This window comes from Ambystoma mexicanum, chromosome 6p, assembly GCF_040938575.1.
Source record: "Ambystoma mexicanum isolate Mex_15411 chromosome 6p, UKY_AmexF1_1, whole genome shotgun sequence".
In the NCBI taxonomy this organism is placed as follows: Eukaryota; Metazoa; Chordata; class Amphibia; order Caudata; family Ambystomatidae; genus Ambystoma; species Ambystoma mexicanum.
In genome coordinates this window covers 333,994,905-334,020,201 of record NC_090935.1, presented here as the reverse complement: position 1 = coordinate 334,020,201, position 25,297 = coordinate 333,994,905, and the positions used below count along the sequence as shown (strand labels likewise).

Sequence of the window (25,297 nt, the reverse complement as noted above, 5' to 3'; positions counted from 1 at the left end):
GACCAAGGTAATGCAGTTATGACACAAAAGAATCAGCGATTGGATGGATGTTGATTTCGAAATAGTGAGATGACTGCAAAGGTGAAATTTGTAGAAAAGGAACAAAGAGATGTAACCAAGTGTGGCAAATACATATGGAGGCAAGCAAACACGACATTTCAGATAATTAATTTGATTATACATAGGCAACCCATGTCCAAAACGTTGGAATAAGTATGTACATATTTGTTTTCCTTTGCACCACTAGTAATGGGGAGGTTCAAGGGAATGTAGGGAATTACAAAGTATATATCTTAGGTGCAATTCTTTATAGTGGAGCACTGACCCCAACAGAATGCTGATCACAATCCAAAGTACAGAACCATCTGTACGATAAAATGGCTAAACGGACAATTGCATAGATACACACTACATACATCAGCTCTCCGTTGTGTCTAGAAACCAGCTCTGGCATCATGTGATTCAACATCAATCGGTATCACACACAGATAGGCTGTGAGTGTCAAGCACAATGGTAACCGCATCAATGCCTGTCCACATGACTTCGAACAGCACCATACTCAGAATCCTAGCAGTGGCACACTTACCAGACAGACCCTCAGAATCACATGCATTGCCAATGTTTAATCACAGACATGTAGCCACCATGCAGGATGGGAAGAGTTTAGTAGTCCTCATAGCCAATGGATTTCACATGCCCTTTCATAAACAATATGCTATAGCATTCTAGCATCATTGGTGCTGATGCCTAGAGAGGTTACCGGACCCATTCGTACTTGTTCCAGGAGTCACAATGGATTGAATGATAAGAACTCTTACTCCCAATGTACCTTGCGGTTTCTAGAAGTACTTCAAAGTTAATACTGGTAACTTCTTTATAAAGCAAATTGTTTCTCTACACAATTAAGTCAGAAGTAAGTGAGTAAGTGAGTAAGTGAGTAACTGCTGATAACTATTTTCCGGGGATTAGCCTCTTTGTCTTTTGTAAAATTATGTTATGTTGTTCTTACATGCACAACTAGGAATGCGTGATTTAAAGTGGGATTCTAAGCAATCCCAAATACAATTCTACTTCTCAAATAATGTATAAAACACAGAATATATCCAGTCCTTGATTAAGCTCCATCTAGCTGTGTTTCAAAAGAACCACAAGTAGCAATGACGTGGAGGGTGCAGTACATCGTTCCAGTGACATGTCAGAACACGATGCAGGAGATCCTGCATCAGCCTAGGCAGTGGACAGATTGCAGTCGCCTAACCTTTAGCACATGCTTGCAGTGCTTACCTATAAGCATGCTTTGTTCTCCTCAGCTTTGGGATCCAGCACGATGGACAAGGGAATGACTGCGAAGTCATAGGACGGCACCCTTACATCATGTCTCGCCAGCTGCACTACAATACATCGCCCCTCACCTGGTCGCATTGCAGCAAGGAGTACATCACACGCTTCTTGGAGTGAGTATATATCACATTTACCTGCTATTTGTTTTAATATTGTAAAACTTGAACTAGGGTTTATTCACATAGCCTTACAGACAGAGGGAGGGGTCGTTATTGTGGTATAATAACCCCTTATAGGGTTTATAAGGCTACTCGCACAATAGTTAGCAGAAACACATATTTTGGAGCTTTGGTGCTGGGGTAATAAATATTAGCTTAATAATGTGAAAGTAAATCGACAAACTGAGTTAATAAATGCGTTTTATTTTGTAGAATGTGCATAACTATCTTGTCTTCATACGTTAAGCATTTTAATTGCAATCTGGGTTAAACTGGAGTGGATTTACACACCCACCCACATGCATACTTGCTATCTGAATCATCTACCTACATGGGTAGTCAGAGTCAGGTGGTTTGCATGCCTCTGGATCATAGAAAGGTGTGGAATGGGAACCAAAAGAGGTCCTGCAAAAATTCCCTAAGTAACAATCTTTTCCCATGGGAAAATGTAGAAATCCCACACAACATAGGCCCAGGGCATAGAGGCCTACTGGGAGTATTCCAGACTTCCATATGGGCCGGTCCACCACTGTTCAAGGAGTTACTTGACAAGACACATGTCAGGTAATGGCATGCAAGGCTGGCATGACAGGTGCGCAAATGTAATGCCACACAAAAAAGAAGCTACTGCATCATCCCATACCAAAAACATGTGCACACGCACATCCCGAGGAGACTGACAGCAAGCAGCAGGTCGTGGATGTGTAATCAGTAACACAAAGCACATGCATAGTTGATCAAGGAGACATGCGCACAAACAATTGTGTAGGACAATTCATATCTTCGGTAGCATTGACCATCATCGTATCACATCATTCATACAAACCCCTACGTGTGCCACAACATGCCACTATTTGGACCCATATGTCACCAGCCATGAAAATGAATGACAGTGCACAACCTTACCTGGTGAAACAACTGTTATGCTTTGAATCCCTCACTACCTGCACATAACATTAGGCCTCCACATTGGTGATAGGAGCTGCAGTATCCATCAGAGGGAATTTGGACATGGGTGGTAATAGGGTGCTGTGGGGTCCTCTCAGTAAGTGTGGGTACTGGATGAGGCAAGATACCTGAAATTACATTAGACATTTGTTTGGACCACTTAAAGGAGTCCGGCTGACAGACTGCAAAAATACACATCCATGTTGTATGGAATGTTCACCTGTATGTGGGAGGCTGTAGCGGTCCCCAAGCCTACGTCAGTTGACTCAACTGAGCATGGCCACATGACCAGTCCCTGAACATGAAAATGTGCTTGTTACTTGAGCAGTTCACTCACCACCCTAGCGAGCACAATGGCCCTGACACGAGGCCAAAAATAATAATAAACAGTCCACCTTGGATGGTGGTTAAAATGAAATATAGTCCACAGTGCATGGGAGTAAAAAAGACATTGAAAATATATCCTGTCCAACCTGGAGTGGGTGAGGGAGTGAGGGGGGGCAAAAATAAAAATGGTTTAAAAAATGCATGCAGCCTCCATGGGCTCATGGACACCAGCATGAAGAAGGAGTGGTGGTGCAAGAGGATAGGGGTATGTGGAGACATGGCTAATGGCATCATCTGCAAGCTCCTGTTGGTACTACCATCCTGTGGTGGATCCTGGGATGGTTCACTCTCACCACTATAAGTGTGCAGCAGTAAGGCTCAGATACAAAGTTGACTTAACTTTGGTTATACACTTTTATTAACCAGTAAAATGGTTGAAAAAATGGCGTTTCTGTCCCTAATGCTAAGAGGGGATTCACAGCCTCAAAGAAATTGAATAAAAACTTCAGAATGTCAAATAAAAAGTCAGTCACTGCCGTGTCCAAAACCCTGCTTCTGGCACTAACATTAGTAACTTAAATCTAATGTGCAAGGATGGTATATTTAGAAATAAAGTGATTAAGGCAGTTCTTGCCAACAGAAATGTCCCAATCTCTCGGGTTGTCAAACAAAACAAATGGCCCTTTTGTTTAAAGTAACACTCCAATGATTAGGAATTAGCTCCTTTACTCTGGATTCCTTCTTGTTCTACTTTAGGATCTTGTTTCCTCCGTATATAGCTTTCTTTATATTTCAAGCTTTCTCCAAAGCTACACAACAAAAGCTTCCTGTTTTCGTGTGAATGCCTCTTCTTGGTTCATGGAGGGTTTGTGTCTGGTTCACTCTCGTTACAAACACACCACAGTAACTTATAACAGATAGTCACTCTTATTTTCTCCTTTTTATCTCTTTTTGTACCAGATCCTGTACTTTCTTGAATGAGGTTCACCTTATTCTTATAGGTTTTTGTGGGTGTGAGTCCCAGACTCGCAGAAGTGTATCATACCAGATTGGTATACTCTTGTCCCAAGCATATGGTTTCTTCTTGTCTGTCTCTCTTACTTTCAGGGTCCCAGACCCTCTTATTCTCTGGATCTCATGTGGGTATGTTACCAGACTCACACTATTGTTTCTGGTCTGCTTGGTTTACTCTGCTGCCAAGCGTATACTTGTTTCTCTCTCTTTTATTCTGTAGCTGTACCCCGATTCCTCCCAGACCTCTAGCACCTCTCAGTCTGCCTGTGTACCTGTTTGCATTGTTTGTGTCTTCCGAGTGGCGGTGCTCAGCTACGAGGTTCCAGTAGCGTTCGGGTACTCTCTCACATTGTCTGCGGCTCCGCCAGTCACTCCTTTCTCTAACTGTGCTTTCCATCTCCAGCCTCATTTGTGTATCTCTTCTCCTCATCAGCAGTTGCTTCCCAAGTCACAGTTTCCTTCTCGGGCTGCAATTCTGTTCTCCAGCAGCTCCCTGGACTTTGGGATGCCTCAAGGGTTTTTTGGGCAGCAGTCGAAGTAACTCCTTCTTCCTGGAATGCCTTTGTTTCACCTCAGTGCACAGCGTCATGTGGTGCACTTCTCTGCTTATTGGGTCGGTTTATCCCAGATTTCCTTGGAGGAGGATGGCTTTCTCCATGTTGCTTTTCCTCCACAATTTTGTATTGCCTTTGACCAATTACATGCTGTGAGAAACTAGCCTGTTCCTTCCAATTCACTGGAGTGATTTTCATACTCCTGGTCATCTTCTTCTTCGCAGAGCTTGCATTGGAACTATATGGCAAGCAAATTATGTTTTCTGGTGATTTAGTCAGGTCTTACATACTAGGTTGGCTGACTTTACACCAAAAGATATTGCTACTAGTTGGGCAGAGGGAAGGAGAGTTTGCATTGTTTGTGTCTTCCGGCTTCCTCTCTAATTTGATCCTTCCCCTGTGCACCACCCCCAGGGGGACTATTGTACTCTGGATGCAATGCCCTGGCCCCATGGGAAATGGCTCCCCCTAAGAGCGAAGGGACTACATCCACAGATTCATCACAATATGCAATGCCAAAGCCTGGTCCTCATGAGTGGAATGAGTGCATAAGGGCATGGGAGCAGAGTACCTCCAGCTAAAAATCTGCCCATCTGTACCCAATCATACCCTAAGGTTTCAGGAGTCACTCACTATTCAAGTGCCTCATGTTCGGCACACCCGAGTGGGTGGCTGCGCTTTCTGCATCACTGCGGCTAAGCTGTAGAACTCAGTTCTTCAGCCTCTACGTACTACACAGGATCACCTCTCCCTTTGTCAACTTTTGAAAACTTTTTTGTTTCAATAATTTCCCCCACTGCTTGCCTAACTGTGCCTGCTGTTATAGTGCCAAGATGCCCTTGGGCGAACATCGCCCTTTATAAGTGTAAATACAATACGATAAGACAAGGTCCATATGATCGATGTAGCGAGTGGCCAAAGAGTAATTTTGCATGCTGACCCTCAACGTGTCGTCTGCATGTTGGGAGATTGTCTCAAGATATCCATCTTATGGTGGTAGATGTCCCTTGGGTCAAACATTTCATCGTGCAGAGATCTGTGTCTTGATGGTGGGATTCCTTCATGGCCAACATATCCACATGCAGGTTTTCACTCATGTAATCTATGCCTGACATTGGGAAACCCTTGAGGCCAATAGCTCACCATGCAGGGATTGCCTCAATTCCAAATCATAATCACAAATTGCCCTTCTCAGTTGTAGCATGCCCTTCTCCTCTTCTGCCGCAATAGGCAAAGCGTGGTTGTCTGTGCAGCATTTGAGATTACATTTTCTGCCAGGCAATGTATGTCCCTGGCCGATGTAGATCCTCAGTGATATTCAGGAAACTAATATTGCATGAATTGGAAGTAAACATAGGTTTAATGCAAATGCAAAGTAACGGCCAGGCGGTCAGCCAGTCTTATGAGACTGGAAAAGTGAAAACAAGACCCACCCCCATCAGGCTGCAGTATTTAAAGGAGAAAACCACAGAATTATAATACATTTGTATACATTCTAGATGTTAGGTGTAAGTACATTCTAACAATCCTATTGGCTCCTGCCTATTCAAACTAAGTACAACAGAAATTGGCCTACCCTAATTGCCTACTGCAACAATATATAACATTCTATGTGCATCACATTGCAAATGACCTAACCTGCAGTCAGTGTGGAGAGTGAGACCTGCCGCCATATGAAAGAACTAGATGCAGTGATATTCCCTCACATGTGACCAGACATATTGGAATCCCAAACTCTTCCCAAAACCTGCCGCTCTCCCACATTAAACATGTCCTTGTTACTATTGTGTAACCGTCTGCATTTGCCAAGTACAACAAAATGTTTGTTCTTGGCACATTCTTGTCTCTGGGAATGGTTTCCTACAAGAAAATACAACAGAGGCCTGATCCTTGAGACAAATGACTTTATATGTTGTGCTACCAGTCCACCCCACCACGTACTTGGCAGTCTTAGAGACTCTCTAGAGTGCAGTAGAAATGATACCCAATTCCATAAATGGCACATGTAAATTCAATAAATGACAGTCCTATTCACTTCAATCACATTCAATAATATTCACAAAGCCTATTTTTTTCTCCTATGCTTAAAATGTTGTACCTGCATGTTTTCATTCCCCCCTCTAGTTCATTCATCAACTACACACTCTTTCTCTTTCATCTTGTCATAAGGAGCCTTCAGTACCACACTTGTATCACATTGCCCAAATCCCCTATATACTCTTCTGGGCTACATTGCAAAACTCAACAATCCCCATCACCGGTAGTATCAACATATGTTTCAAAATAATTTTCAGGATCATTGGGGCATTCAAACAGTGTTCCCTCTGAGGCTTGTCCAGTTGTTCAGTTTGGATGTGAGCATGTTTCAGAAGTGGGGTAGGATCAGTGGATTGTATAGTGAGTGACATCGTAGGGACTACTTTAGCCATCGGTCCCCTGCAGCCCCCAGGACCAGTTGGCAAATGCAATCATGACCAAGTGACAAAACAATAGGTATCAACACTTCAAGGAGATTGCCCATCCATAAGGGCACCCATGAAAAAATTGATGTGAACCAGTCATAGTTTTGCACCCTGCCCTCATTTTCGATGTTGGTGTGCAGGGTGTTGTGAGGAATTCTGTAGACTCATCACTGAACTCATAGTGGTAATCTCCTCTTATGTGGCCAGAGGATGGCAGCCGCTACATGATATTGTCCCTGGGGGCGGCAGTAGGGTGGAGAATCACAGGGGAGGAGAAGGCCTCTGGGGAGATGTCATGACTCCATCGGGCGAGAAATGGTACTCCCCATACTCCCTTGAAAATAACCTCCCTATGTCTGAAACCCTCATGGCTTATTGCCATGTTTCCATTTCTTTTCCCATGAATAACAGGGAAATCTCTTTATTCAAATCAGTGAACCATCCTTGATAACCTTATAAAATCACTTTCTTTAAATCCAATTGTCAGTCTATCAGAGATGACTTGGCCTCAAAACCCTTTGGAAATGCTCATCTAAATCCCATGAGTCAATCATTCCCAGCGCCTAGATGCCTTCAGGTTTGGTGCACTATACAAATTTCAAAATACATAAATAAATAAAAAACTAAATAAATGGACTTCTGTTCCAAGAATTTAAAAAATACTGAGACAAAGAAAAGGAGGGATCAAGCAAAGTTGAACAAAAGGGACTATGGACCTAGTGAGCATTCTTGTTTTTCTTGGAACACATATGTAAGAAACCCAAACAGCTGCTGTGGCGACTGGCGAGATAGAGTTACACCTCTCTGCACAGAGCATAGAGGTTAGAAGCAAGAACTGGCATGGTGGAGTCAAGCGGTTTGCTGCCAAACAGAGAAGGAACTGCAGAACCAAGAGGTGCTGCAGTAATGCCAAGAGCAGGTGAAGCACTGCAGGGTATCCGCAGAGCAGGGGAAGAGCAGTTTGCTTACTCAAACCAAAAATAACAGCAGACATGTCGGGAGAAAGCTGCGGAGGACCGGCGAGTGAAGAAAAGAGGACTGCAAGAGGGAAGCATATGGAAATCCTTCCCCGACCGGCCGTGAGAGACAATTTCAACGCCTACAGAAGCCGGTGAGTCCTCCTGAGAGCAACACAGACACTGGGGCATATCGGTGAGCATGCTGAGTGCATACATTTGTAGGTTACTTACCTGAGAGAGAGAGAGAGAGAGAGAGAGAGAGAGAGAGAGAGAGATAGAGAGAGAGAGAGAGAGAGAGAGATAGAGAGAGAGAAAAGAGATGGACACAGAAAATTGAAGTCGCAAGTAAACCTCATTGAAGATGTGTAAATGTACACAGTGTCATTACAAAGAAAGCAGAAGGAAGATAAAATATCAGGAAGATACATTCTCAAATACGAAATATAGACAACTTTCTGAGTGTTTGAAAAACCCAAATGAACAGAAGGATTGGCAGGGGAGTATACCATTAGAACAAAAAGTAAGTGAGATACAGGATATCTCTCCCTTTGACACTGTTATGTATTTGTGGTGAAACCCAGAAGTACGGACGTGTTAATTTGTCTGTCTTCATAAAGCAGAAAATTAGCTCAAGACTGGTAAAACAAAAGTTTATTCATCATATAATGCAAACAAGGAGAACACAGTCTACCAACACTTTTGATGTATTCAACTTATGTAAAAACTTTTATGTTGATCATAACATCAGTTTTGTGAGGTTAGTACAAAGTGACTTAGTGTGTTGTATTATTTCAATACACTCATGTAAGTCAACACAATTGGTGTTTCCAGCATGAGGGATGTCTGCAAGATGATTACAGATTTTTTATTTGTGTTTGTTTTATCTCTCATGCTTTCCTCGGGACTGGTAAAAGTTAAAACACACACTGGGTCCGGCATTGAGGTTAAATCTGGGACCTCATGGGTTCTATTTCTAAAAAACTAAATAAAATAAAAGTGATGATGTTGAGATGTCGTATACCTGACTAGGTCCAGAGACTAGGACCTTGTTTCTGGGATGCACCACATACCTGGTGATAGATACTGGTGTCTTGGGCTGATTCCTTGTTAGGGCTATCTTGAATACAGTATTGGAAGTTGTTTACAGGTCACTCACTGCTGTATAGATGAAAGAAAAAGGTGGGGAAATGCCTCCTGTTTCTACAGTAATTTCACAACTCATGTAAGGTTGATTACAGACTTATGCCTACCTTTCATTGTCTTAGGTCAGTTCACTAGTAAGTGTTCAGCGTCAGCTTCCGTCTACCGGCCGTGGACACTTCTGCGGGGTAAAAGGAAGCCACTTCAACAACAACAAAAAAAAGACTGCTGCATGTTAATAATTTGCAAAGCGACAAGGTGCATCTAGTTGCGCTTGGGTGCTCTAGGCCCAATATTCAGTTCCGACTTCGAGAACAATGCTGGCAAATAGGGGGGCACACTGTTATATATATATGACAGTCACTGTTTCGATTAGTGCTGTATTGCATGGAATGCATTTTATGCTTTATGATTGACTATGTGTTGGTCTTGCTGTCACTGTCGTCTGTGGGGCTCATTGGATGCCTGCAGATGATCTGTGGGCTCTGAATAGAGCCTTGTGGGGGAGGCGGTTGCCGTCTGTCTGTTGCTAGTAATTAATGTGCGGGCGTTGCTAACCAACCTTGGCCACCTAGAACTAATGCATAGCCCACAAATTAGACAAAGAGGCACGATGTGTGCAACCTGTGGTGTGCATTTGGCAAGTAATATAATTTGATATGAAATCATCAACAAGCTCTTGGAGATTTGGAATGAACCATTCCTCTTCCAAATCAGCAGCAATGTATTCTTTGGGCATGTGTGTTGGGAAGTGCAATTGCTTGGGAACGATGGTAAGCATATTCTGACTCCATATGAGGTCTGTAGGCGAGAGGTAGCACTCCCTCTCTGTCCATAGGCCTTTCTCCTGCAGGGAGCTTGAGGCTGTAGCTCGATAAACTGGGCTAGGGAAAGGGTGTTGTACAGGACTGTAATTTCTACCTGCTGTAAGGATAGTCCCAAAAATACCATGTCAATTGGATTTTCTAAATATGCTGCTTCCTTTGCTGCTAAATCTGCCTCACGATTGCCATAAGCAAATGGGTCTATGTTGTTTGTGTCATCTGCACATTTTAATACCGCTGCTGCTGTAGGGAGCACTAAGGCATCTATTAATCTGGAGAGTAGTGCAGCATGCTGCAAGGGTACACCATCTAACTTTTTAAACCCTCACCTCTGCCATCTGGAGAGACCGGATTGCACTGTGGATCCAACATAAACTGAATCTTGAGTAAATGGTATTGGGCAGACCTGGGATAGTTCTAATGCTGTTATGAGGGCCACAAGTTCTGCTGCTTGTGCAGAATAGTGTAAGGGTAGTGGAACCTTAGCTAGCTCATGGTATTATCCTGATTTAAGGCTCACTACTGCAGCTCCTAGGAACCTGACCCCCGTGCTCTGATCAAACGTAGATGAACCATCAACGAAGAGCACCTCCCCTATTACAAGTGCATCTTCCTTAATACATGAACTTTCGTCAGTGGTGACCTCATATAATGTGCAATTTCTTTTGCCTGTAATGGTTCGGCAATGAGTATTGCTGGATTAACAGTGTGACACCTCACAATGTGGATAGAGGGATTTGACAGAATAACCTCATACCCTAATGCTCATTGGGTGGTGAGAGTGGATTGTTCTAGGATTGGGAAGACTGCAGACTCCACGTAAAGGGTGACAAGACATCCTATGGTAATGGTAAATCATTTCTGTATGGCGAATGTAGCTGCTATCAGAGCCTTCTCGCATGGGAAGTGTCCTTGCATTATGGGGTCAAGAAGATTGCTGAAATAAGCCAGGGGCTTATGTCCCAGTTAGGTCTTTTTGGTGAGGACAGCTGTAATCACCTGATAATTAGAGTGTGAAAACAAAACTAATGTTTTTATAATCTGGTATGGCTAGAACATGGGCAGTACTGATCACCTTTTTGAGCACCTGAAATGGTTCGATCATCTGGTCTGTCCAGACGATGGGCAATTTTGCTTTCTGAGCTTCCTTTTATTCCTTGTAGCAGGGTTTGGTGTATGTTGAATAATCAAATGTCCATGCACAACAATATTTATGCAAACCTACAAACTGCTGCATCTGTTTGACCTTGATAATATGTGGTGTGTTCTGCACTGCTGAAGCCCTTTCTGGGGTTATTTTCCTGTTTTATGATGATATTATCTGGTCTAGGTACATGGTTTCTTGCTGAGAATGCTGCAGTTTATCCTTGTCCACTTTGTAACCCTTCTCTGCCAATAAAGTCAAATATTTTACTGAGTCATTCCTATATAGCTCTCCGCATCGTGCTATAGAACAGAAGGTCATCCACATACTGACTCACTGTGCTCTGTGTTTGGTGCTGAAACGCTGTAAGTGTTTGGGACTCAGATTGTAATGGGATAGAGAAAAGTGCCTTTTTTAGATCTATTACAGTAAAATAGGTAGCTTCTGTGGGAATGTTACAAAGGATGGTGATAGGATTGGGGACCGCTGGGAATTCTGCCTTCACAATATTGTTCAACAGGAGCAAGTCCTGACCATCCTCCGTGTTAACCCTTTTGCTTTTTTGACAGGGTAAAACGCTGCATTTCATTGTGATTCTGATGGCTGTATTATGCTCTGCTGCCATAAGGCCACTTTGGTGGAATAATTCTCTTTATCCGCTTCCCTTGACATGGGGCATTGTCTCACTCAGGGCAAAACTGTGCCTGGTTTCAGTTTAATGCAAACCACCCCTATGCTTTTCAGCAGGCCTACATTGTGTGGGCCACTGGTTCACAACTGACTGGGCATCCTGTGTCGATCTTCCTGCAAGTGTGTTGATATTGTGTTGGCAAGGAGTAGGGTGTGCATTACTTCTCTGTTTCCACTATTACGTGGCAGGGTATGGAGATTTTAAATACTTTCTCTTCTGTGAACCCCCTAGTATTGTGTTTCCTTGAATGAGCCATTCCTCAGACACATCCCTCAAACGCTGTGTTGGGTCAATGCATACAACTATGTGTATCCAAACTGGACTGCCCTGGTGATTTCAGATTTCAAATGTAACTTGATAGTGGTGCCCTTTCCTGCTGGAACACTGGCCTCAGAAGGTTTGTACAGAATTGTGTCTCAAATCCCTGACAACGAACCTAACAGGACCACAACTCCATGAAGGAATACATCTGGATGTAGTGGCACACTTCTCAGGTCACTGTCTCCACATAATGTTTGTATTAATAACACAGCCCTAGCATGATATATGGCAGTTGTGGACCACACTGTCCCTTCCTTTGAGAATGAAATGGTCATTTTTAAATTGCTCATGATGTTCCTCCCCAGAAGTTTGACTGGTGTGTTGTGTGAATACAGTAGAGGGACTAATAATGTGTGCATGCCTATAGTGAGAGATATGCCTTCCGTAAAAGGAACCAAGTTGACAGTGGCAGAAAACCCTGGCATGTCCATGATTATGTCCGACAATGGGAACGTCCCCTCCTTAATGGATTTGGTAGCTCCTGCTGTTGACCAAAAAAGAGACTGTTCGAGCCCCAATCTTCACTCCCACTCAGCGTTCCTGTTCTGGCTCGGTAATTACTGAAAGTACTGGCCACTGAAAGGGAGCCATGGTATCAAAGTAAGAGACACACAAGTGATCACGGGTGTTTATTAAACTGTAAAAATGGGTGAGATAAACGCCTAATCTAAACCTAAATCTAAGATGGGAGCAAGCTACGACCACCAAATAATAATAATAATACAGTCCTAGTGGAGTTTAGTCAAATAAAAAGGGCCTATACTAAAAAACTATTGCCAATCCTTACTGCTATGTTACAAAATAGTGTGGCCTAATGTTCACAAGAAAAGAAAGAATTGTCCACAAAATGATAAGCCAGGATGTTATGGCCGGGGTTAGCATGGGACAAGGCGGAACTCTTGAGCACAGCACACTTCTGGGTTTCTCCAGCACAAGCTTACAGTTCATTTCCACAATATCGGGACCTGCTGTACCCTTGTCTCTTTCATGCAAAGTACCTTGCTTCAGAGGGCCTGATAGCTATAAGCACAAATTAAAAGATACTTCTGGTAGTTTTCATGTTGGGTGAGTTCGCCAGACCCTTGGATCCCCCTCAGCTGGGCTCTGATCCTTCTCTTCAACATCAGCCTCCCTCAATTGGGCTCAGACCAATCACTAACTGTGGACTTTCCTCAGTCAGGTTCGCACCAGGCATCACAATGCTTCACAGTTATCTCACGATTTACCCCAATTTGTAGACATCCCTCAGTCGGGTTCTCATTTGCCTCAAACAGCAATTCACCTTGGTTGTCACAACAGGTGGGATTCACTTCCCTTAGCTTTCTCCTGTCTTCCCTCCTTCGGGTTCACACTGTCATTTAGACTACATATCATCACCCTGTAATATTCAAAAATCGTAATTTCTTTTTAAACAACTGTGCAACTTATCCAGTTATTCTATGACATGTGCTGGTTTCACAAAATCACATGGCGTTCCTCTAGTTTCGTGCACACTTTCACAATGTGTCAAAGACATTTGACTGTACAAGGGGTTTAGCTTGATCCTTGTATGACCAGTTTGACACTTCCCACCGGCCTCCCCTAGGCCTCTTGCTCTCTGTAGTTTTGCTAACTAAACATTTTGTTAGTTCAATACCTTCTCTGTCTTTCAGTAGAGGGGTACCAATTTCACTCACGAAATACCTCATTTTATTATCTTATTTCTTCACATAGAATGTTTCCACTGCAACTTTAAGCCTAACACAGTCTGGTCCACTATCAGCTTCTTCCAACTCACCGGCTGTGCTGAACTTGCTGGCATTCCCTTTGCCTCTGGAGTCAAGGACGGTACCACAATGGCAACAGATTCTCCCCAATCTGGAACTCAGTGTGGGAGGGTACCACATACCACTAACATCCTTTCCCTGAGCTTTCGCACATCTAGTTTGAAAAGGGCAAGGGCAATTCCCTCCTGATTGTCCTTTCTGATCTCCTCACCTTTCTCCTCTGTTTGAACTGCTGTTCCGGAATAGCTGTTTCCTCATGTGTTTGGCCTTGCCTGAAAGTATGCTCTTGTGCTACGCATCCCTGTGGGGAAGGGAAATGGCAGTCAGGTGTATGTAGTTATCAGAATTTGCCAGACTCTGCCTGACCCCTGTGTTGGGACATGTCAGGTAAACAGCAATGGGGTTAGTCTGTTGTCTTTCACAGTGTTGGAACATGGTTGTGTTTTAAAAGGGGGTAGAGTTTCTAAGTATCCTACAGGGTAGGATGTGGTAAAGGGTTATAAGGAAGGAGATACCACTTCCACTCCCTGAAGTCCCCCCATCCAGGTGATCCTCCCGCACTTGTCCAACCCCAGGAAGTGGATCCAGTAGTGATGGCCTTGTCCTGGCCACCTGGATGACATATTCCCGGGGACTAGCAAGTGAGAGACCTTCAGGTTTCTCACAGCACACCAATGCTCCCGATGGGCTGTCCTATTGAGGGTGAACATTCGATCCCAGGAGCGGGAAAGGATTACCCTCTAAAACACTGTGTCATGTATAGTGAGTGACTGTGCCCTGTGGCAGGGAGTTCCTATCCCATGGTTTAGCAGGTGGCTGGGTAGTACTGAAAGCCTAGGTTGCATGTGTTGTTGTTGTACTGGGCCTGGGGCATACGCGCAATTTGGGGTTGTGGCTTAAAGGGGAGGCAATAGGTTGGAACGTTATAGATAAATGGAATGGTTGGTCTGCTCCTGCATTCTCGTATAAAATGACCTTTCTTCCGACAGGACCAACATTACAGCCCCGGTAAGGGCTTTGTGTTTCCCATTCCTCCCCCTCTGCCCCTATAGATCTTCCTATTCCTCTATGAAAAAATACCAATTCCCTCCTAACATCTCCAGGCCTCTCTACCCACCCTGTGTGGGGCTGGCTGGATTCAGGTTGTTTATCCGTGGTGTTAGCTGTTACCACTCATTCCATGCTCACCTTTGCTTTGCTAGCTTTTTCTGCACCAACTTTGCTTCTCCCCTCTCTGTTTGTTCTGGCTGATCCTGAACCTTCTCCTATTTCTGCCAACAACATTCTGTACCTGTATTCTTGGCCACAACTTGTCTTCTATTCCAACCACCTTATTTAGATCTGCTTGTACTTCTAAAGAGAGCCCCTTGTGTAACACGTGGTAAAAAACAACATTTCTTTTGTCCCAAGCTTCCCCTGTTTCTTGCTGCCACATTTCATGGATCTGCTCTATGCAAAATGCAGTGTCCTCATCCACTTTCATTTTACGGGTCATGATAGAATTTATGTCAGCCCTGTCTGGGTAAAGGTCCCTTAATATCTTCCATACGTGTGCTCGACAGTTATTAAACAGAGCACCATCATGAGTTGCTCTACGTTGTTCTCCTGTATCCCGCTTACTCCATATCTCGTCTGCCTGCTCCCCTAGTAGGGAAGCAAACAAACATTTCATGTCCCCCACAGCTAAAGTAATGCCTGCTGTGTATTTCTCAAGGGCATATATCCACGTGCAAGCTCCCGCTGTAAGGGAGGTGTCAGTGGTCAGAAATGGAAGCCAGACACAAAGTTGTCATATTGTTGGGTAAATACAGTTATTGAATAGTAATGGGTTGGGAAAATGCCTCACTGAACCTATACGAAAGAGTAACTTCCCTACCTAAAGCCAAACACTAAGGATCTGTGTGTGTCAGGTTGTCAATAACTGAAAAGCTGTCCTTGTGTCCAAAACATCCTAGCCTGACCATCACACTACAAACTAAACAATACAATGTACAGGGAAATGTCTTCAACTTGATATTAGCAAATACGTGTTCACAACTGAAAATAAGAATAGCTCCAATGAAAATATTTTCCAAGTTGGAAGCCCTTGGATCCAGAGGGTGGATCCCTTCCCCTGGATGTTTAAGTAGGATGGCAATTGTTTATTTTACTAACAGTTCCTTTAAGTCTCCCTTTGATTCACAAGGTTCCTGTTTAGGCAACAAGTTATGTAACAGTCTTTCTTTAACACAACTGTCTACTTGGTTTAGAGAACACTCTGGGCCGGGATTGGAGGCAGCCATGGTGCTATTAGCGGGTCCCGGTCCGGTCTGGTTGGATGGGGACTTACCGAGTCATTCCAACCCTGGAGGACCCGGTAAGTCACCATTCAACCAGCCATTCCCCATTCCCATTTGAGCCCCCATAGGGCTCAATGGGAATGGGGAAGGCAGTAATTACGGGCCTGCTAGTAGCAGGCCCGTAATTATCGCCCTGGTCCCTTAGCGGGTAATCAACCTCGGAATTGGGCGGTAAGGGATTACTGGCACCAGTCTCCTTACCGGTGCCCGGTATCCCTTACCGCTCAACTCAGAATGAGGCCCTCTGTCTTTCTTTAGTATTTATGGCTGTTTTACAAATTGCCTGGTATATTCCCCTGCCAGGACTCTTTATGCAATGCCAATTGCCTGGTGTACTTGTCCTGCCAGGAATTCACTTGTGGTTCTCCATTGCCTGGTATACTCCCCTGCCAGGACTTCTTATGTGATTCAATTGACTGGTTTCTTGCCTTTGCCAGGACTTCTCATATGTTTTAATTGCCTGGTGTCTTTTCCTTGCCAGGACTTCTCATGCATTTAGGTTGCTTGGTTTCTTGCCAGGACTTCTTATGGATTTCACCATTTCTCTGTATCACCAATACTGTATGTATTGCTCTTAGCTTGACATATATGTTTGCGCTAAGGTTTGTTCAGGTTTTGCTCCACTCTTGCATCTCATCCATCCATAGCTCATTTGGGATTGTACTTTGCCTTTTCTGCATTCAAACAATCTTCTTGCAGTTTTGACAATGGTATCACATTCAAATTGTCATTGGCACAGTCACCGGAATGCCTCAGGGTCCCCATTGTCTTTGTGTAGACTCAACGGCTTTCTCCAGTGTCTGCGATGTTTGTGCTTCTGTGGCAAAATGCTTTCACCCGCTTTCCATACTGGAGTGTGTAGACGTCCTTCCGTCTTCCTTTGTGGCTCGGCGCACCCTCACTTGCTTCCTTTCAGGTCCTGGAATGGAGAACACTGCCTCTGTGAGCGGCTGAGCACCCAGGACCTCTCTCCTGGCTCCCCTCATCTCCATGGCACTGCTGTCTCTCACACAGTGTTTCTCCTCCTGTCTTGGCGGCCTTCTTTGCTCTGCCACACCGGTACGTGATTTCCATGTTCGTGAGCCTCTGCATAGGAGCCAATGACTTCTTGTGCACTGCCATGCTCAATAGGGTGGTTGCCATGTTTAAGTGACCTGTGCACAGGTGATTTGGAAAAACAACTAAACTGCATGTTGTGCTTTTACCTCTAATTACCTTGTCCGAACTCCTTCATCCTCCTCGTCTCAGTACTTGGCTGATTCTGGTAGTTGACGTCCATGTGTGCCATTGGACACGTGTCATTTAAATAGTTCTTCTCAGTGATTTTATATAAAGGTACTTCAGAAGAAAAAGGTGTCGCTTTGGATCTTTGTGTTGTAAGGTCATAGGTGGTTGTTTGACCAGAAAAAATGAAGAAGATGTTTCTTTACTTCCTCTACAAGGGGGAACAATCTATTGACAATAGGTCATTAAGGTCTTGGGTATTAGATGGTTTTCCTTATGGACAAAGGACTTGGATATTAGTGGGTACTCTCATGGAAAAGCAGGAACTACTGCATCTCATTCAATGAAGTCATGTCATCTCCCCTGTAGTAGCCTCTCCCCATGTGATCCTCTCTCCTAAAGCCACCTCCTGAGGGTCAGGATCAGGTAGCAGCTGCCATACCCTCGCCATTTGGGAGAAGGTCACCGCCGATGAATCCATGATGACTCCGCTGGATTCATCACAGAGGGCAAGGCCAGCATTAGGTTTTCCCAATCTATGTGAGGCCAGGGCATGTAATGAGTTCCTCCCGGTTCCTTTTGTAACAATGAGAACTGTGTTCCCCGCACTTTAACTTCACTTTCCTGTGTATCCTTACCAGGTCGGGGTCCCCATTCTCACTTTTTAATTTTTGCTAACGTCATTCTGTCGACCCACTGTTGAAGCCTGTGACTTCATGGTATTTCCTGCTCAAAGTTTTCTGACTCCCGCTGATCCTCATCCTCCTCTAATTCTCTTTCTGTATATATTGAATCATAATCTGAAATACCTTTCGGAAACTCCAGCAGCAGCCCCTTAAGTCGTGCTCTTCGGGGGTTGTCTCGTTTGGGTCCATCTGAGCTTCAGGGATTTGGGGATCTCCAACAACCTTACTATCGATCTTGAAAAGCAGCTGCGCCCGCCCCCATTTGTCTTTGGCTATAGATGTGCACTGTCCCTTCCCTTGCCCCTGCTGTTGATTTTGCCACTGGAATTATTTTGCCAGTTCCTGCTCTGATTTTTGTAACATAGCCTCAATTCATCAGAAAGCCTTATTTTCAATTCTAAAGTCAATGGGTCTGCTGCTGTGTCCCCATGCTTCTCTGATATTGCCTTCCAATCATCTGTTGGGCGAGTAAACTGGGAGTTGGTATACCCTACGGCAGGCTGTAAGGGATAGGACACATATGGAGGTGGTGCGGTGGAAGATGTTATGCTCACCTGGGTGGACTCCTTCCCACCCAACACTCTCTTCTTCCAGAAACATTTTCCATTAATTTAAAACGCCTTGCCAATCTTCTTGCAACTGTTTGCCCCAATAGGTTAATAGCAAGTATGTATGCACATGTTCTAATAATCTCTTATTGTGCATGCCTTCTTCAGGCCAGAGTCTAGACATTTTACTTACAGTTTCCTTAACCCCTCATTGTGGTACTTTAGAATCTTTTCTGTATACTGCAGAAGCGCTTTACACATATGCTCCAATGGTCTATCCATGCTGTCACAAGGCTCTGACTGTGCTTTAAAGATATGTCTGCTAAAACCAGCCCAGTGGCTGCTTCCTTAAGAAAATGTCAGACATTCCTTTCACAAAAGACTCACAATCCTAATAGCAGATCTACTTATTCACACCATTTCTAACAACATTTAACAATAAATGCCTTCATGTACTCTGAAAGCAGCATGAAGAAGGACTCATATAACAGATTTAAAATTAACTCAAATGTCAGGATGGTTGAAAGCTTAAATTGCCCTATGCTATGGTGGGATTTCCATACCCAAACGAAACTAAGGAAAGTCTCTGTCAAAGAGTTCAACTTAATAGGCCGTCTGTGTCCAAAGCCTATCCTTGTTCTCACAACTATAACCGCTAAATGTGTACGGATATCCAATACAAAAGAAACAGTGTTCAATGTAAAGTTCAGAGCATCTTCCAGCTCACAGATTTCTTTCAGCTCCCCTACTCCAAGTATATCAAATTTCTCCACAAACATATACAAATTCCTTGAACAAAATGTCTCAAAGTGGAATGATATGATATGATAGTTTATTTATATAGCGCCTATACACAATGGGCCTCATTCCGACTTTGGAGGTAACCACACCGCTATTTGCGGCATGGCTGCCTCCAAAATCGTTCCGACTCTGGCCTGGTGAATGAAGTAAGTACCGGTCCATTCCGAGGTCGGAGGGACCGGTAATTCCCCATTCACCAGGGCCAATGAGAAGGGGGAAGGCGGCAATAACGGTACCGTAAATTACGGTACCGTTATTGACCCTGGTGTCCTTTTGCGAGTCCCGTCCTTAATGCCTGTTAAAAGTAGGCGCTAAGGAAGGACCCGCAAAGGGAACTCGTAGTAGGGCGCAAAGGGATTACCGGCAACGGTGCATTACCAGTGCCCGGTATCCATTTGCGCCCTACTTGTAATGAGGCCCAATGTGTTTCAAAGTGCTTCAAGGCAAGGGCAGGAACAAGGGAAAATACAATGACATTCCTACAGGCCATGAACAGTAAGGATGTGAAATTAACTATCATACTCGGCCTGATGACATTTCAGATAGTGCAAGAGCTAAAACATAGATAAGGAAGGGAGGGGGAGAGTAGGAAGGAAATGGAAACAGACAGTCGACTACCGTACTAGGCCTGACGACATTTCTGGTAGAGCCAGAGAAAAAGACGAGGTGAGGTAGAGGGGTGCAGAAAGGTAGGCGAGGAACAAAACAAGCGACTATCAAACTAGGCCTGATGACATTTCAGATAGTGCTGGAGGGGCGGGGGGTGGGGAGGAAAAAAACAGTAAGGGGAGAGGGTGGTGGGGGGGAGGGAGGAGGAGACAGATGAGGTTGCTATCATACTAGGTCCAGAGACAATTCTGATAGAGTAAGTGCATAGAAGAAAGTAAGAGGAGGAGATAGGAAAAGCGAGAAGGGAAAGGAGGAGCGAACAGAGAGTAAGCAGTCAAACGAGTGGAGAAGCAAGAGGGGAGAGTGAATACAATTACAGAAGTCAGTACTAACACATAATGTTGCAAGACAGGATACAAGATGAAGATCGGAACAGCATGATTCAGGACCACCATGAGTACAAGATGCAAAGGAAGTTCAGCATGAGAGTTGAGAAAGGGTGACGCACCGTGAATGAATGAAGTCCATAAAAGTCAAATCCAGCATTGGCCACGAGACGGTGATGGTGAAACCAGAATTTATCAGGACAGATGCCTGCAGAAGACGGCTTGAGGGGGTTGCGGGGGGAGCAGGGTAGAAGATTCAAGCAAAACAGGCAACACCTGTGTGCGAGAATGGTGGGGGCACAAGGGAACATCAGGGGGGGAACAGAGGGGGTGGGGATGGCCTGTGGGGGCAAAGGGACTAACACATGTGGGTGCATGCTTACTTGCTGTCTGAGCAGGGGGTCGGGCCCTGGGTCCTCCTGGTCCTAGGACACCTGGGTGAGAAATGCCCTTGATCTAATAGTTAAGAGCAGGAACAAAGAGGCTGGGCTAGGAAGGTGGGTGATGCTTAGGCCAGGTGACCTAGATCCACTTGCACCTGTTCCCCATCTGCAAAGGAAAAGAGGCTGGAGGGCTCCTTAAGTAAGGAAAAAGAGTGGCAAGCAGAAGGTACCAGGTGGACGGGGCTTGATAAGTGGTAAAAAAGAGCGGCAGGCATGAATGCACCAGGTTGGTGGTGTGATGTTATGATGATCACGAACGACGCATACGCGAGCCTCGTTTTGGTTCGCACATGCGCGTTCGGAATAAACTACGTCCGTGCGGCAGTTGCCGCCGGGACTCCGGAAGGCACACACGCATGTCCAGCGTCTCATTGCATGAATGTGATAGCGTGTGTGTGAGCAAGGGTAGCCCGAGGCACGGGCTCGCCCACAACATCTGGCGACGAGGCGGAACGCGTACAGAGCGTTTTGCTGACACAACGCGGCATGTCAGCTGTTACGACGTTCCGCCGTTTTCCCGAACCCAGCGCGAGCAAAGCAGAGGTGCTTGCAAGCTTGCAAGCAAAGGATGTGGCAGTAGCGGCCTGGAAAGGTGCTTGTGCGCTGCCCACATCTTAAAGAAACAGCATCACACCAATTTTTGGAAACCCTGACGGTCCAGGGGCTGCGTCCATATGCCAATATTGCGGGTATGATTTACCGCACTCCGAGGACTGTCCTGCTAAGTCGAGATCCTGTGGCAGGTGCAACGGGCCCGGACACTATGCCCGGATGTGTCGTGCTCCAGCGCCGGTTGCCACGCAAAGGGGTCCAGCCAGATTAATCGGCGCCAGTTCGAGGAGGCAAAGAAGCATTGCGACAGTAGAGCAGGAGATGCAGATGCTAAACATCGCTGAGGAAGAAGAGGAGGAGGATGAGGTGTTCTTCATATCGAGTTTGGCAACAGGGGCAAAGAAAAAGAGGCAGCCCAAGTGTGTAGTGGACATTCATGGAGTGCCGACACAAGTGCTAATAGACACGGGAGCCTCGGTGTGCGTGCTTGCCTCCGATCACTACCAATCAATACCAGGACCACCACCGTTGGACACTTCCACGGCGAAGATCTTCACGTTTGGCGGAGACACACCACTCCCCATTCAGTGTGTGTTTGTGGCACCTGTTTCCAGAGAAAACAAAACCATAAATCCCGGGAGGATAGCTCAGCGGCAGCGTGCGCGTCTTGGAAGCAAGACGACACGAAGCAACAACAGGTTCGATCCCCGGGTCCGCGCTTCGAAACCTCTGGGTGTTAAAGCGCGTTATAAATACGTAACAAAAACACAATTACGCAACTAAGAAAAACAAACAATTCCTGTAACAGCGCCTCGATGACTGCGGGCTGTGTGAGCGATTTATAAATGTAAAATAAATAAATAAAAAATAAATAAAAGCAGGACTTTTCGTCACTGACCTGAGTCACCTGAGTCCCCACTCCCTACTCAGTTGTGCGGCGTCAGAGGCGTTAGACCTCGTGCATTTCGCGTTTGAAGTCTATCAAGTGGACATTGAGCAGCTATTGTCCAGATTCTCAGGAATTTTTTACAGGGGTGGGAAATTTGAAAGCTCCTCCAGTACACCTACATATCGATGACACCATCAGGCATAGGCGGATCCCGTTTCATCTCTGCGAGGAAGTGGAGGAAGAGCTCAGCTCACTAGTCCGGATGGACATCATTGAAAGGGTGAAAGGCCCGACGCCCTGGGTCTCGCCCATAGTGGTGGCCCCCAAGCCAAATCAGCCGGGAGCGTTGCGCATTTGTGTAGACATGCGGCTATCAAGAGAGAGAGACATATTACATCCACTCTTGATGACATTATTGGAGAACTACAAGGGGCGAGAGTGTTCTCGAAGCTAGACCTGAGGGCGGGCTATCACCAGCTTGAGCTCCACCCAGATTCTTGCTATATCATAACGTTTACGACTCATGATGGCCTCTATCAGTTCAAGCGCCTGAGCTTCGGCATTTCATCAGCTGCAGAGGTCTTCCAGAATTCCATCAGGGGGGCGCTAGCAGGACTGAAAGGCATATTGAATATGAGTGACGACATCTTGGTATTCGCCGAATCCGAGACAGAACACCTAAGAAGACTGGAACTCACACTGAAGAGGTTGGAGGCATTGGGTCTCACCCTGCACCATGAAAAGTGTGAATTTTTCAAAGACAAGATCAGGTTTTTTGGATTCATTTTTCAAGCCAGCGGCATTTCGCCCAATCCTGCAAAGGTCAAGGACATTCGTGAGGCCACAGCACCACAGTCCCCCACGGAGGTAAGGAGTTTCTTGTGGATGTTGAAATCCAAATCACGAGAAGGCAGAACAGACCAAAGAGGTGTATGATTGCCAAGGGCTGCTCTGCCACATCGTGGACAGTGCTTTGCCGGTAGCGCTGTCCAGACTCACCGTAGTGACGGAGTCATCCAAGGACGAGGTATTCCACATCATCAGAACGGCGGTGAGAAGTGGGGCTTGGAGAGAGGTGCTCCAGAACAATTCCAGGCAGCAGGCAGATGCCCAGAAGGACCTTCAGGCACTCTGGAGGGTGAGGGACGAGCTGTCTATTTCAGACGACGGCCTACTGCTGAGGGGGAGGCAAATAGTGATTCCACAGGCACTGAGGAAGCGTGTACTGGAATTGGCCCACATAGGGCATCAAGGGGTCGCCAAGACCAAAGCGAGACTCCGACCCAAGGTATGGTTCCCCAACCTAGAAGGGATGGTTGAGCTATTTGTGAGAAGGTGCTTGCCGTGTCAAGCAGCGAGTCCGGGGGAAAGGGCTCCACCAATCAGCTCTATGGAACGGAGTGAGAAACCCTGGGGAACTGTCCACGTGGATTTTGGATCGACGGGTCGAGGCATGTATTTTCTGGCGGTGGTGGAACAATGGTCGAGGTTCTGGAGGTGGAGGTAGTGGAATCCACGGCGACCGAGTACACCACCAGAGCCCTCGACAAAATGTTTGCGACACATGGTTTTCCGGAGCTACTATGTTCCGATAACGGCCCTCCTTTTACCGCAGCCAATTTGCCCAGTATCTCAAAGAAAGGGGCATCCATCACAGGAGAGTGTCGCCGTTGTGGCTGCGGGCAAATGGGGAGGCTGAAAGACTTATGCGCACTTTGAACAAGGTGCTGAGAATATCGGCAAGTGGAGGGGAAAATCTACAGGAAAAGCTTGTGGAATTCCTGAGAGAGTATAGGACCACCCCTCATCAGTCAATGGACGTGGCCCCTGCGGAAGCACTGTTCGGGCATTGCCGCCGTGGGATGATACCTGAGATAGAAGGCCGGGGACCCGGGGTCATTGACAACGAGAAAGTGAGGGAAGACCGAGAAGCACGCAACCAGAGAGAGAGCGAGAGACTGGGCCTCCAAGACAAGGAAGTCGTCGTAGGCGACTCTGTGCTCGTCCGGAACCACCGACCGGAAGGCAAACTGTCCCTCCCCTATGAGTCTCACCCGTGGACAGTCACGCACATGAAGGGCACAATGGTCACGGCAGCATGTGAACGTGGGACGGTCACTCCTAACAGATCATTCTTCAAAACGGTGGACACTTCAACGGAAGCCAGTGATCGTGGAGAGGGTGCCCCCTCTACGGATGGACGAGAAAGTACAGCGGCCGATGCCCCACAGGGCGCTGTCCCATCTGCCGATGATCCCAGCACAGTTCCGCAAAGTACCCCATGGTACCCTGTGCGGAGAGACGGTAGACTGCCTGCTCGCCTCAAGGACTACGTCCTGGACTCTGAAGGATGAGCCGAGTTCCCAGCGGCTCCACAATCCACTGTGGGTCATATGTTTGTATTTGCAGGTTTCACTATTCTGAAATAGTTATGGTTACGTTGTTTGTTTTAATTAAAGAAAAAAAGGGATGTGATGTTATGATCATGAATGACGCATGCGCGAGCCTCGTTTTGGTTCGCACATGTGCGTTCGGAATAAACTACGTCCGTGCGGCAGTTGCCGCCGGGACTCCGGAAGGCACACACGCATGTCGCACATCTCATTGCATGAATGTGATAGCGTGTGTGTGAGCAAGGGTAGCCCAAGGCACGGGCTTGCCCACAACAGGCGGGACTTAGGCCAGGTGACCTAAATCCGCTTGCACCTGCTCCCCATCTGCAAAGGGAAAGAGGCTGGAGGGCTCCTTAAGTAGGGAAAAAGAGTGGCAAGCAGGAAGGCACCAGGTGGGTGGGGCTTCCTAAGTGGTGAAAAAGAGTGGCAAGCAGGAAGGCACCAGGTGGACGGGACTTGCTAAGTGGTGAAAAAGAGTGGCAGGCATGAAGGCACAAGGTGGGCGGTGCTCAGGCTATGTGACCTAGATCCACTTGTTCCGCTCCCCACCTGCAAAGGAAAAGAGGCTGGAGGGCTCCTTAAGTAGGGAAACAGAGTGGCAAGCAGGAAGGCACCAAGTGGGCGGGGCTTGCTAAGTGGTGAAAAAGAGATGCAAGCAGGAAGGCACCAGGTGGGCGGGCTTGCTGAGTGGTGAAAAAGTGCGGCAGGCATGATGGCACCAGCTGGGCGGGGCGTAGGCTAGGTGACCTAGATCCACTTGCTCCGCTCCCCACCTGC

General features: G+C 46.0%; 1 protein-coding gene across 1 annotated transcript in view; it reads left to right on the top strand.

Annotated features, from left to right (window-relative positions):
- The window catches only part of ADAMTS12 (ADAM metallopeptidase with thrombospondin type 1 motif 12), a 4,001,072-nt gene that overhangs the window by 2,399,120 nt on the left and 1,576,655 nt on the right, over positions 1-25,297 (top strand). The window contains exon 8 of the mRNA XM_069627090.1: positions 1,312-1,455. Within this exon, the coding sequence (XP_069483191.1) occupies positions 1,312-1,455 (144 nt within the window). The remainder of the gene's footprint in view (positions 1-1,311; positions 1,456-25,297) is intronic.